The sequence below is a fragment of the Poecilia reticulata genome, linkage group LG17 (genome assembly GCF_000633615.1).
Source record: "Poecilia reticulata strain Guanapo linkage group LG17, Guppy_female_1.0+MT, whole genome shotgun sequence".
In the NCBI taxonomy this organism is placed as follows: Eukaryota; Metazoa; Chordata; class Actinopteri; order Cyprinodontiformes; family Poeciliidae; genus Poecilia; species Poecilia reticulata.
Genome location: NC_024347.1, coordinates 20,745,470 through 20,758,474, shown reverse-complemented (window position 1 = coordinate 20,758,474; position 13,005 = coordinate 20,745,470). Strand labels below are relative to the sequence as shown.

Below are 13,005 nucleotides of genomic sequence, written 5' to 3'. Positions count from 1 at the left end.
AAGGAGAAGTTACTGATATGTWTTTTTTCATGACTGTTTAATCAGAGGCCCAGTCAACCTTCTTCAACAAGGAGTCGGTTCAGAAGGATATCAAAGCCACTGTGTCTCAGAAAGCTACGCTCAGCTGTGAGGTGTCTGATACCAAGACAGAGGTTAAGTGGTACAAARATGGCAAGCTGCTCACTTCTAGTAAGACGGTACATACAGAGTCAAAAGGCAGAAGTCGGCAGGTTGTGATAGAGAGCCTGGAGAAGAAAGATGCTGGAGAATAYATCTGTGAGGCTGGTGCGGAAAAGCTTTCCTTCAAACTCCAAGTGGAAGGTAGGATCCAGAGYTAAACKGACACGTAGATGGTCAATACAATACAGTTTATTGTACAGAAACTGTAGGAAATGATACTAAAAAGTAGRTTATTGATAACAAAGTCATATATTCCTACTTCACACAGACGTGCAGGCCCAGTCTGCCTTCTACAAAAAGGATTCTGTGCAGAAAGAAGTGAAAGCCTCTCTTTCCCAGAAGGCCACCCTCAGCTGTGAGGTAGCGGACGTGAAGACAGAGGTGAAATGGCACAAAGATGGCAAGCTGCTCACTTCAACCAAAACAATCCACACCGAATCAAAAGGCAAGATTCGCCAGCTGGTGATTGAAAGCGTRGACAGAAAAGATGCAGGAGAGTATATTTGTGAGGCTGGGTCTGAAAAGCTGGCCTTTAAGTTGCAKGTTGAAGGTAAGGCGGTTTTTTATACAYCAATGTTTCATACACCTAAGTTGCAGCTTCAAGATGTTTTCCATTATTATTTTTACAGAGACCCAGCTTAAGTCAGTCTTCTTCAACAAGGAATCTGTCCAAAAGGAGGTGAAAGCCACTCTGTCGCAGAAAGCCTCTCTGAGTTGCGAGGTTGCTGATGCAAAGACAGAGGTGAAATGGTACAAGGATGGTAAGCTGCTGAAATCCAGCAAAACCATACACACAGAGTCAAAAGGCAAGAGTCGCCAGCTGATGATTGACAGTGTAGAGAAGAAGGATGCTGGAGAATACATCTGTGAGGCCGGGACTGAGAAGTTGGCTTTTAAGATTCATGTGGCAGGTAGGAGAAAAGAAAACAATACTTCTTTCTGTTGTAGGCATATACCATTAYACTGGATTTATTTCACAGCTTTGCTTTTCTGAAACATTCTATTGCTCGGACCTTTTGTTAGCAGTTTTTTTGAAGGGTTCAAAATAAAAGACAAAGAACACAAAGTAAGCGACTTCCAAACTGGACTGAGTCGGCATGAACAAGTGTGAAAATCCTATATGAACAAGTAAAAAGTTTGTTTACAGTGACTGAAAGTAGAAGTGCTGATTCAAMATTTTTGTAGGAGATTTTTTAACTTTGTATTTCCCACTTCAAACTTTTTTAATGAAGCTTTGACTTGCTGATTGCCGATTTTTGACAAATTGTCTTTAAAGATTAATCCAATAAAAGATCTGCAAKAACAACTTTTAAAGAATTATATTTTTTTCGCCTTTCACATTAACGGATCTTAATTGTTTACATTAGGAGCAGAAGCCACAGCACAAATCATGTGTGTTTAACAACAGTCACTCTGAAACAGTGYTTTAAKGCTTCAAAGAAAAAGAAAACGGTGTAAAAATAAAGTCTAGCATTAGCAGTTAGTGTGGTTAGCATATTAGCTTTGCAAAAAGGTTGTCTACTTTATATTTTCAACAGAACGTACATCCTTACGTTCTCAAAAGGCTCCCAGCATTTCCAAATGTAGCGTTTTCCACGACAGACATACAGAGTTTGATAGTTCAGATGGATTAAACAGTGTAATGACTGTATCTTATTCAGCCTTCCTATTACATTCTGAAAATGTCACTCTCTCTGACTTTTATAAAAAGTGAGTAAAAGTGAGTTGATATGTGGGTTGACCAACATGTCGACGTGAGTTGCAGACATGTCATAGAAAATACAGTTTTCTGTCATATAGCCTCTTACATCTTTATACTTCATCTGACACACTAATTCTAAAATGCTTAACTCGGAATCGTCTTTGCTCAGTAACAGAGATTAGGTGTGTTACGCTCACCGATTGAGAAAAGATAACATTTTTGACTTTCTAGCTATCTACTAGTCAAGGTCAACTTAGCTGACACATTGTCCAGTACCAGTCCCCAGCTGGATCCTTTGTGTGTTTCCAGCTGAAAAATCCAACTTATGTTAATCAGATRAACTGAAATGTTTATGACACATATTTCTTTTGTTCTTTAGAAACTACAACTGTCTTCTCTAGCAAGGAATTAGTTCAGAGAGAAGTGAAAGCTGCTCTCTCTCAGAAAGCCACTCTAAGTTGTGAAGTTTTAGACTCCAAAATGGAGGTGAAATGGTTCAAGGATGGAAAGGTTCTCACTTCGAGTAAGGGGATYCACATGGAATCAAAGGGCAAGAYCMGTGAGCTGGTAATAGAMRGAATGGAGAAGAAAGATGCTGGAGAATATACCTGTGAATCTGGAAGYGATAAGCTGGTCTTCAAGCTGMAATTGACAGGTACCAGTATATTACAAATAAAGTTTTAACTGCAGAGATTATGTTCTATAACAAAACACTTWAAAAAATTGTGTCCTGTAGACATGGCTGTGAAGTTTAAGAAGCCTACCAAGGATACATTTGTTGTTGAAGCAAGTGAAAGAGTTGTTTTAACGGCTGAAGTGAACACAGAAGTTGGTAATGTGAAGTGGTTCAGGGATGGCGTGGAGATAAAGGAGAGCAGCAAGTGGGAAATACAAAAAGATGGGCTTTCTCGCACTTTGACACTGAAATCGGCAGAGACCAAAGACAGCGGAACRTACTCCTGTCAAACTCCAGATGACAAAGTGGAATTCAAAGTTCAGGTTAAAGGTAGGTCAAATAAAACTATTTCTGCATCTGCTTCTGCCGATGTTTAACTTTCTTTTCCCCTGTTATCCCATGCTTTCATTTCAGATTCAGCTTTGAAGTTTGTTGTTCCTTTGAAAGCTGCTACAGTGGAGTTAGGAGGAACACTCAGCCTAATTTGTGAGCTAAATCAGGCCTCAGGGGATGTTCTCTGGCAGCACCAGGGCCGTGAAATTAAACCTGGAAACAGGCACTGTGTCAGAACAGATGGAGCTAAAAGGATCCTCACTGTAACAGCAGTCACTAAAGAAGATGAAGGGGAATACAGCTGTGTGTGTAAAAATGACAAGACCTCTGCTAAAATAACTTCTAAAGGTAATTAAATCTGAAAATTTACATATACACTTGCAATCTTTACAACTGTGCCAAAATATTCGAGCCATAAATGAGAACCTTGAATGGATTTTATGGACGTTTGTCCACCATAAAACATATAAAAGCATCCAATGTACCTTTAAAGAGTTATGTTTTTTTGTGAATAAGACCAGAACAGTCTTGGACCTTAATATTTACTAACATCAGCAGRTCCGTACCRTTCTTGCACCTCTTATTTCACTGACCTAAATACACAGAAAGGTATTTTAATTTTCATTAAATTCTTTACAAACTTTGTATTTTTGTAAATAGTGCTGTAGAATCTATGTTTCTTATGTCATTATGTGTTTTTATAGTCAGTGTACACCTGTTAGTGAAAAYGCCTGATTGMATCTTAAAAACTGGCTTCATTCTTTTCAGCTCCAAGACTCGTGAGGTTGACCACTAAACTGAACAACGTTGCCGCAATGGAGGGAAAGGACGCCATTTTCAAATGTGCGGTCACTCCGGCTGACGTCAATGTTCGGTGGTTCCACAACAATATACCCGTCACTGCTGGGCCCAAGTACAAACCTGAGCACGGAGGTGGTAGCTTCGCACTGACCATCACTTCAGTCACACAGAAAGATGCAGGAGAAGTTAGTGTTGATGCAGAAGGCAAAAGCTGCAAAGCAACTCTTCAAGTTCAGCGTAAGCTTAGAAATGTTTTCTGCAATAGCTGTCATTTTTACTTTAGTTCATTTTCAATTTCCAAAAATACAAAATATGTGTAAATCACCACGTCTGCTTTTCCCAGGTGAACCTGTCACTTTTAAGAAAAAGCTGGAAAATATGACAGTGGAAGAAGAGAATGAAGTGAAACTGGAAGTAGTGCTGAGTAAGCCTTCAGATGAAGTCAAGTGGATGAAGAACAGTGTTGTTGTGCAGCCCGCAGGAAACATAGAGATCCGAGTCGAAGGAGCAAAGCAGGCTYTAATTTTCAAGAGAGTAACTTATTCTGACCGCGGGATATACTCTTGTGAGACTCTGGATGACAAGACTCAAGCAAAACTCACTGTTGAGAGTAAGAATAATCCCTATTAATGTTTTTGGAGAGACTAATACAATATGCATGTCTGGTGCTACATACAACTCTCGAACCACAGTAACAGAATGCTTTTCCCTATTGTGTATAGACGTTTGGTTAGCATTTACGATTCACAGGATTTTGTTCACTWCACGTCAAATTTTTTCTGATTGACAGAAATGTAGTTTTACAGTTTCAGCTGTTATGGTGGTGGTTTATATTTAGTCCAGGTTGCTATGTAGAATGATGAGAAGTATTGATCGGTATTAAAAAAAAAAAATCTGTGCTTCTGACCTTAAACGTCATCTTCTCATTCTTCAATAATCTTATAATCAACTCAGGGCAAAATGTTATAAAAGGACATATCATTTGTCATTCCGACTGAATTAGCAGGGCAGATGGTTCACTTTAAAGAGAGTGGTGCTTGAAACATTCTTCTTTGGTCAACCATGATTGCTTCAAAGGAGGGAAGATCACCTGCTGTTATGACAGCAGGTGATCTCCAACACCTGCTGTCATAACCATTTTGACAAACTCTCTAGATTCAACTTTTGCCATCAATTCAGAAGCAGTTGAGTTATGAAGAAAATATTTGAAGGCATGTTAAATGTAGTAAATCCTCCAAAAGTGARTGTGACCAGTCMTTCAGAAATTTGTCCAGAAATTTATATCTAGTATGTCAGAATTTCAGCCAAAAATCATGAAAAATAAATCAAGACTCACTCTTTGCCTATGCYTCAAATCTGACTTTGTTTATCAAAGACATGTGACAAAAAGACCTAATGCAGTGAAATTTTATCAAAAGCTGTTTCTATTATTCTCCAACTTTTTTCACTAAATGCTGTTTTCCCCTTCAGTGAAGAAGATTCAGGTAATAAAATCTCTAACAGACACAAAAGCTCATGAAACGGAGACAGTGACTCTTGAAGTGGAGCTGAGTCAAGCTGATGTTGAAGGCTCGTGGACCAGAGATGGGGCCAAGTTAAGGTCAGGGGCAAACTGCYGCATCACGACCGTGGGAAAAAAGCATACCCTGACGCTTTCCAATCTGAAGAGAGAGGATGCTGGGACTATTTCCTTTCAAGCAGAGGGAGTCCATACCTCAAGCAAACTGATTGTCACAGGTAAATTCTGCTGATTATTTGTTCTACTGGGGAATTGYCTGAACATTGCCATTTYTTTTTTTACTTAAATGTGCTAATCATACAGAACCTCTTGCTATGATCTCCAAACCCATAATGGACATCAATGTTCCTGAGAAGGAAAAGGCAACATTTGAATGTGAAGTGTCTAGAAACAACGCAGAAGTTAAATGGCTCAAGGTGAAAAGTTACTTGTTCATCTATATAAGCAAAATAAAAATATCCTGTTCAAAAATAATAATAATAACATTTTGAAAACAACAACAATTCTGCAGGATGATGTTGAACTGAAGCCAACAAAGAACATTGCTATTCATTCCTTGGGCCGAAAGCGCTCATTAGTTATCAACAAATGCACGCCTGAAGATGGRGGCACTTACATCTGTCGCACAACTGATGATAACACCTCTGCTAAGCTCACTGTGCAAGGTGATTAATTACCTGCACATTTATTAAACCAGTCAAAGTGTGCTTTTTTTTAATTGTTCTAATGAAATACATTCTTAATTTGGTTTCTGTAGCCAGAGATATCAAGATTGTTAAGAAGCTAGAAGATGTGGAAGCGGTGGAGAAGGAGAGTGCTTCGTTTACCTGTGAAGTCTCTCATGACGACGTGGAGTACCAGTGGTTCAGAGGAAATGCTAAAATTAAAGCCAGCGAAAATGTCAAGATGAGACAAGAGGGTAAGGATTTTAAAAAACTTAAAATGATAAGAACTTTTATGTTTTTATTTGAAAATGTTTTATCCTCTTCCAGGCAGAACGTATGTACTGCTGTTTAAATCTGTAACTCCTGAAGACATGGGTGAAATTCGATTTACAGCTGAAAAAGCGTCTTCAGCTGCAAAACTTAAAGTGAAAGGTGAGCAGTTGTTTTTTTGAATATTCATTAATTTTTCAAATGCTGAATGGAGAATGGCATGAAGTCAATAACCTTCCATAGTCTTGCAATTGGATTGATCGTGGATTGATGGTATGAATGCCATACTGATCTGCATATTGTAAGCATTGCTTCCTCTAAATCTACACACTGGCTACTGCAATTTTATTTTCATAATCTTATTTTACGCARCATACAATATTAAGATTAMATCTTCACATACTTACTAGATGTATATTTATCTAAAAAATAGGAAACGCATTGCATCATTCTGACTGGTTTTAATTTGATAGGATTAAATTGCAAGTTGCATTTAGGTTTTTATTCCTCATTGAGGCCCGATGGCACCCTAAATACGTTTCATCGAGAATCAAACTTGGTGTTTTTTTTTTTTTTTTGCATCAGAATTTTAGCCTGATATTTTGGCATAACTGGTGTAGGCAATTGTGTRATTACTCAGTAATTTTGACTTTTTGCTGCCAATGATCACATTGTATATTCAAAATTTATTCAGCTTCAATGTAAATTGTGGGAAACAGTCAAAGTTACCTTGAGTTGCATCAATTTATGGATTTTATCTGGCATTGTTATGTTATAGCTTTGCTTTTGTGTTCCATTGCCATAATATCTACCTCTGCTTTCTCTGGCTTTGGCAGAATTATTGAGCAATGGCCTTCCTATCATGTGCTTTAGCAAGAGCTATAATAAGACCTGTTGCACTGATAGGCCTTTTTTGAGACACAATTACTAGTCTACAATCACGCCATGTTCATGTTACTATAGAACTGCCTGTCAAGTTTGTGAAGAAACTCAGGGATAAGATAGCGATGTATAAGCACCGTGCTCATCTTGAATGCCAAGTGTCACGTGCCAGTGCAAAAGTGAAGTGGTTCAAGAACAAGATGGAGATCAAAGCCAGCAAAAAGTACGAGATCAAAGGTGAAGATGTGTATCGAAAGCTCACCATCAATGACGTGGATTCTGGTGATGAAGATATGTATACCTGTGATGCTACAGATGACAAGACATCCTGTAAAGTGCTTGTGGAAGGTAAAACGGAAGATGACAAAGAATACTTGTACACTTAGTTTTGCTATGAATAGATACACCCACAAAACAAGCCATAAGATTGAGAGTCAATGAGGCATWGATCTATTTATCAGTGTGAAATAATCTACTAATGGGATAAAACGTGGACATTTACCAATTKGTATTTTGTTTCTTCTTGTAACCAATCTCACCTACTAATTTATTAAGATCAATTAACTTTTTTATCCTATAAACCGATCGAAAAGTTTTAAATGCTACTGCCGATAACATCTATGTAATTTGTCTAAGTGATTAGGACCACAAAAGAAGGTATTCATGGATTTAAGYGTAAGTGTGATTCATTACAAGAAATGTATTTGCTCCAAATATGTAYGTTTTTAATAGCTCTAGATTAATTGTGATGACAGTAAAACATTATCAATAGATCAAAGATTCAAAGATATAAGAACTTAAAGGAATACCATGGTTATTACCAAACCTTGCTCCTCGATCGATTTTTTTTTACCATTTGCGAATGATGTGGTTGTGATGGTAAGTTCATTTCATGACCATTWGCGGGCAGTGGAGTGGTTCACAGCTGAACATTAGGTGTATGGTTGAGAGTCAGCTCGTCTAACTCTAAGGACATGGTTCTAAATTGGGAAAAAGTGGACTGCTCTCTCCTGACCAGATATCTGTTGCAAAGTTTCCAAAATAAATTCTTACTCAAAAGATCAGCAAAATATCTGAGAGTAAAGACAAACAGCCAARTGACTTTTTAGATATGTGGTTATTGGGCAAATGTTAATAAATTAMATTTTGATTATTGTTTTTGTGCTAGTCAAATTACATGAATGCCATTCTTGGATCATATAACTAATAAAACATTATACAAATAYCTGTTACCTTGAGAATAATGGATGCCATTTGTCGTTTCTTACTTTGATCTTTTTGTGATTCTTACAGAACAGTCCATCAGTATCGTACGGGAACTCAGTTCAGTCGAGGTGACGGAACCTTTTGCAGCTGTTTTTGAAGTTGAAGTCAGTATGGAATTAGTGAAACCTCCGATTTGGACTTTGAGTGGAGTTCCTGTGCAGGAGGGTGTTGATGTTGAGATGGAGAAAGAAGGCACCATGCATCGTCTCACTTTTAAAAAGACCAAAGCGTCAATGACTGGACCAGTTCAATTCACTGCAGGGAAAAGCAAATCTCTTGCTCAGCTCGCAGTCAAAGGTGAATACTTTTTTTCAAGCTCAYACAACAATTGGGTATATTTTGTTTTCTGCATTAATGCTGTTGTTATCATATACTTTTCTGTATGTTTAGAGCGCCCACTTGAGATCACTGAGCATATCAAAGATGTAAAGGCAAATGAAAAAAGCTCTGCTGCACTTGCTTGCAAATTTTCTGCCACACCTAAAGAAGTGAAGTGGTTCAAAGGTCAGGTTCTTCTGGCAGTGTCAGATAAATACAACATAAGACAAGATGCTGCAAGGGCTCAACTTACTGTTCAAAAGTTGACTGAAGAAGACAGTGGGGAGTACCGCTGTCAGTCAGGTCCTGCTGAAACCAAAGGRACYTTAACTGTAGAAGGTATGATTTATATTTGATGGAAAACTGCATACTCACATAACTTATGTTTACATTAAAACTACTTTCCTGTTTTAACTTCTCAGTTCGAGAAATAAAGATCACCAAGCACCTARCTGACACAGAGGTTGATGAAGACAGCGATGCAATGTTCACATGTGAGATCAACTACCCTGATGAAGATGCACAGTGGCTTCTGAATGAGAAGGTCCTGTTCACCAATGAGGTGAACACCATCACACATGAGGGCAAGGTCCACAAACTCACGCTGAAGAACTTGGCTCCTCAGGATGGAGGAACTATCACCTTTCAAGTACGCAAAGTGAAAGAATCTGTCACACTGAAGGTTAAAGGTAAGCAATGCCATTCGCTGTCTTTTAATAACYGGCCTCAAACTTCCTGGTTGCCTAAATTAATTTAATGCTCAAAAACATATAATTGCAGGGCCTTGCAAAAGTATTCAAAGTATTTTGGAACTTTGTGAAATTTTGTCACATTGCAACCACATGAGTCTATAAATTTTCCTGGGATTTTATGTGATAGACCAACACAAAGTATTTTTGTATTTTACTCTAGTATTCCTAAATAAATTCCAGTTTAACAAATTGAGGTAAATAGAGGTAAATAGACCTGTGTGCAATATAAACTCAGTATATATGGAGCTGGTTTCTCGCATCATTAAGACATAAGAGACGGATACAGAAGCAATACCCCAAGCTTTGAGTTTCTGGTGAAGTTCTGTTTAATCCATTTTGACAATGGAAAGAGTATTGCACTTACCTAAACATGACCATCTGCCTAACCTCATCTGTCAAACAAGATGAACTCTAATCAGAGGAGCAGACAAGGGGCCTATGGTAACTCTGGAAAAGATGTAAAGGTTAGGTGGGAGAATCTGTTGAGAGGACAGCTAAGAGCTGTACATCTCAAAAATSTTGTCATGAAAGTGGCAAGGAGAAGGTTAGTGTTGAAATAAGTCATAAGTGTGAGAGAGGCATGGAAGTGTTCCTGTAATGTTATAACAGCCTACTTAAAGTCCAAACCTATATTACATTTAGAGTTTGTGGCAAGACAAGATTTAAATTTATTTTTGATTGTTGCTCTCCATCCAATAGTGATGGGTCATTTCAAAAGCATCAGCTATAAGAGCCGATGCTTTTTAGTGAATCAGAAGAGCCTCCAAGACCTCCCATGGAGTGACGGCCTGCTCTCTGCTCTCCACTTGTTTTCTTCCTTTCACTGCTCTGCTCTCACACTCATCCTCATTCTCATGCTCGGTGGCTGAAGGCTTATTACAAATGCATGCTATACTTATATATATTGCCTCATTTGCTTCCACTTTGTGGAATCCTAAAATTAAATCCCTGTAAAAAAAAWATTAAAGTTTATGGTTGTGAGATGACAAAATGTGGCAAAGTTCAATGGGTATGAATGCTTCTGAAGCCACTGTATGTAATTAGGGTGAACATAATTGCTAGTGTTTGGACTTCATCTTCTTGTAGTGTGTAGAAATAAATCTGGCTGTTTGTTTCTCCCACCTTTCTTAACCTGCAGAGAAACAAGCAGTGTTCCTCAAGTCACTAGACGATGTCACAGGAGAGGAGAAAGGCATGATAACTTTGACATGTGAAGCAAACAAGCCAAGAGTTTCTCCAATATGGAGAAAAGAGGATAAAGTGTTAAAAGCTGGACCAAAATATGAGCTCCTTCACACGGGCAAGTCTTTGGGCCTGATTGTTAAGGATGTGACCAAGGAAGATGCTGGAGAATACAGTTGTGATCTTGGCAAAGAAGTCACAAAGGCAAAGGTCACTGTAAGAGGTGAGTACCCTTTTAGGTAAGCAATTTAGAGTTAAAGTGAAAACCCCCCCCAAAAAACAAAAGCTCTTTCTTTCCTATCCTAGAAATTGGTATCGGCATCACAAAAAAACTGAAATCTGCTGTGGTGAATGAAGGAGACACATGCAGCTTTGAGTGCATTCTGTCACGCGAGAGCATTGATGACTGCTTGTGGTCCGTTAATGGCAAAGCCGCTAAAAACGGAGGTCGCTATAAGATCTCCAGTCAGGGGCGAAAGTATACTCTGACCCTGAAGGATGTGACCCCTGCTGATGCTGGTGAGGTGGTCTTCAGCATTAAAGACCTGAGCTCCAAAGCGACACTAAAAGTTGAAGGTAAGTCACTTCATAAATTTTGAATGTATCAGAATAGTTCTCACATCTCCATCTGTGTTCAATTGCTATTTAGAATTGGTGATTAAAATAGAGGCACACATACCAAAATAAGTCATCTAAACATTGTGTTTCCATGGCACAGGAAAAGCTTCATCTCTATCAAYTGGGCTTCAGAATGTTTCTGTTGTGTGTAGCGAAGATGCTGTTTTTGCCTGYGAGGTAACACAGGCTAGTTTTACAGTAAARTGGGCCAAAGATGGTAAAGCCATCAGAACAAGCAAGAAGTATGAGATCAGTCAACAGGAGAAGCTCATGAAGCTGACCATTCRCAATGTGTCTGCTGAAGATTCTGGGGAGTACAGCTGTGAAGTTGTTGGAGGTGCAACCACAAGAGCCAAGCTGGAAATTAAGGGTAAGGAAGAAATGTATACACTTTATGAACTATCTTTTTACATATGTAGACACTTCTGGGCAATTTACTATGTATTTATTTATTTATTTACTTCAAACTGGAAATAAAACTGGAAATATCCTCCATGTGTATTATCTGAATATTCTAAAGAAGAAATATTCACAATAAACCACTTTCAGTAGCAGTTTTAATATCAAACTATAATATAAAAATAGCAAAAATAATTAAACATTTAAAGTTCAGATTCTCCTTTTTTTCTTCCCTAGTATTACTTTCTGTGAACTCGTAGAGATTTGTACATGTTAATAACATTACTTTTAAACACAAATACATGTTTTACATTTAATTTATTAAGAACATTCAGTATTAGCAGCAATGTTTATTACATTGCTGCTAAAAATTATAGTCTGACATTAGATCAGACAATTTTCTTCCTTTTTCCACCCATRTATTGAACATTGGTGTTCCCCAAAAATATATAACAAACCAATGAGATGATTGTTACTCTCTAAACTGTAGCAATTTTACTTTTACCAGAACCGATCCATAAATTCACCAAAGCGCTTGAGGACATCCAAGCAGATGAGCGGACCTCTGTGACCTTACGTTGCGAAACGGCACAAACTCCATCCACGGTGACGTGGCTGAAAGGCCACACAGAGCTCAGGGCTGGAGGTCAATACGAGATGTCCCAGAAGGACAAGGTCCTAACTCTCATCATTAAACACCTGGAGGAGAAGGACACCGACATCTACACATGTGACGTGGGCACTGCGAAAAGCATGGCAAAGGTGACTGTGAAAGGTGAGCAATTAGGAATAAGTAAGGAACTGAAAACTTCACTTTCAATTCCACCCCAATCTGACTTAACACAAAAATTGAATAAATGTCATTCCCTCTTAATTCACATTGGATGACTCGTAAGCTATATTGAGTTTTATTATTTTGTTCTCCAACTAAAACATTAATTAATCTGAAACCTGCTGCCTCCAATATCCAGTGGAGGAAATGACCACAACATCTTATACCAAGAGAAAAAACATGACTCAGGTGTACCCTCTGTATTCTTAAAATCGTGAATTTAGTGGTGAAGAGAGGGGAGATTATCCTTGTTTTTGTGGGGACCAGACAACTTCTGCTAACCTAAAAGTGGTGGTATGAATTCATGTCTTCRTTATCAGAGGTTTAGAAAGTTTATTCAAAAAACACCAAACCATTGAAGTTTTCTTATTATTTGTGTCAAATTTTGCTGTTATATAAAACCCACTTGTGCAGCATTGCCAACGACATTTGTGAAAAAGTTGGAGAGCCAAGAGGTTGAGGAAGGAGCCAGTGTTACTTTGCATTGTGAGCTCTCCAGACCTGGAGTCTCTGTGGAGTGGAAGAAGGGAACACAAGTCCTGAATTCTGGAGAGAAGTACCAGATGAAGCAGAAGGCCTCTGTGAATGAACTCATTATTAACAAAGTGGT

The 13,005-nt window shown here is 38.3% G+C and overlaps 1 protein-coding gene across 1 annotated transcript in view; it reads left to right on the top strand.

The window, feature by feature from the left end:
- obscnb (obscurin, cytoskeletal calmodulin and titin-interacting RhoGEF b) overlaps positions 1-13,005 on the top strand; it is a 56,238-nt gene that overhangs the window by 11,667 nt on the left and 31,566 nt on the right. Inside the window, exons 12-33 of the mRNA XM_008434289.2 lie at positions 46-321; positions 449-730; positions 810-1,091; positions 2,262-2,537; positions 2,619-2,888; positions 2,973-3,239; positions 3,660-3,929; positions 4,036-4,302; positions 5,163-5,429; positions 5,515-5,627; positions 5,723-5,876; positions 5,969-6,130; positions 6,204-6,308; positions 7,110-7,376; positions 8,322-8,591; positions 8,685-8,951; positions 9,035-9,301; positions 10,503-10,769; positions 10,853-11,122; positions 11,265-11,534; positions 12,072-12,338; positions 12,810-13,000. Of these exons, the coding sequence (XP_008432511.1) occupies positions 46-321; positions 449-730; positions 810-1,091; positions 2,262-2,537; positions 2,619-2,888; positions 2,973-3,239; positions 3,660-3,929; positions 4,036-4,302; positions 5,163-5,429; positions 5,515-5,627; positions 5,723-5,876; positions 5,969-6,130; positions 6,204-6,308; positions 7,110-7,376; positions 8,322-8,591; positions 8,685-8,951; positions 9,035-9,301; positions 10,503-10,769; positions 10,853-11,122; positions 11,265-11,534; positions 12,072-12,338; positions 12,810-13,000 (5,327 nt within the window). The remainder of the gene's footprint in view (positions 1-45; positions 322-448; positions 731-809; positions 1,092-2,261; positions 2,538-2,618; positions 2,889-2,972; positions 3,240-3,659; positions 3,930-4,035; positions 4,303-5,162; positions 5,430-5,514; positions 5,628-5,722; positions 5,877-5,968; positions 6,131-6,203; positions 6,309-7,109; positions 7,377-8,321; positions 8,592-8,684; positions 8,952-9,034; positions 9,302-10,502; positions 10,770-10,852; positions 11,123-11,264; positions 11,535-12,071; positions 12,339-12,809; positions 13,001-13,005) is intronic.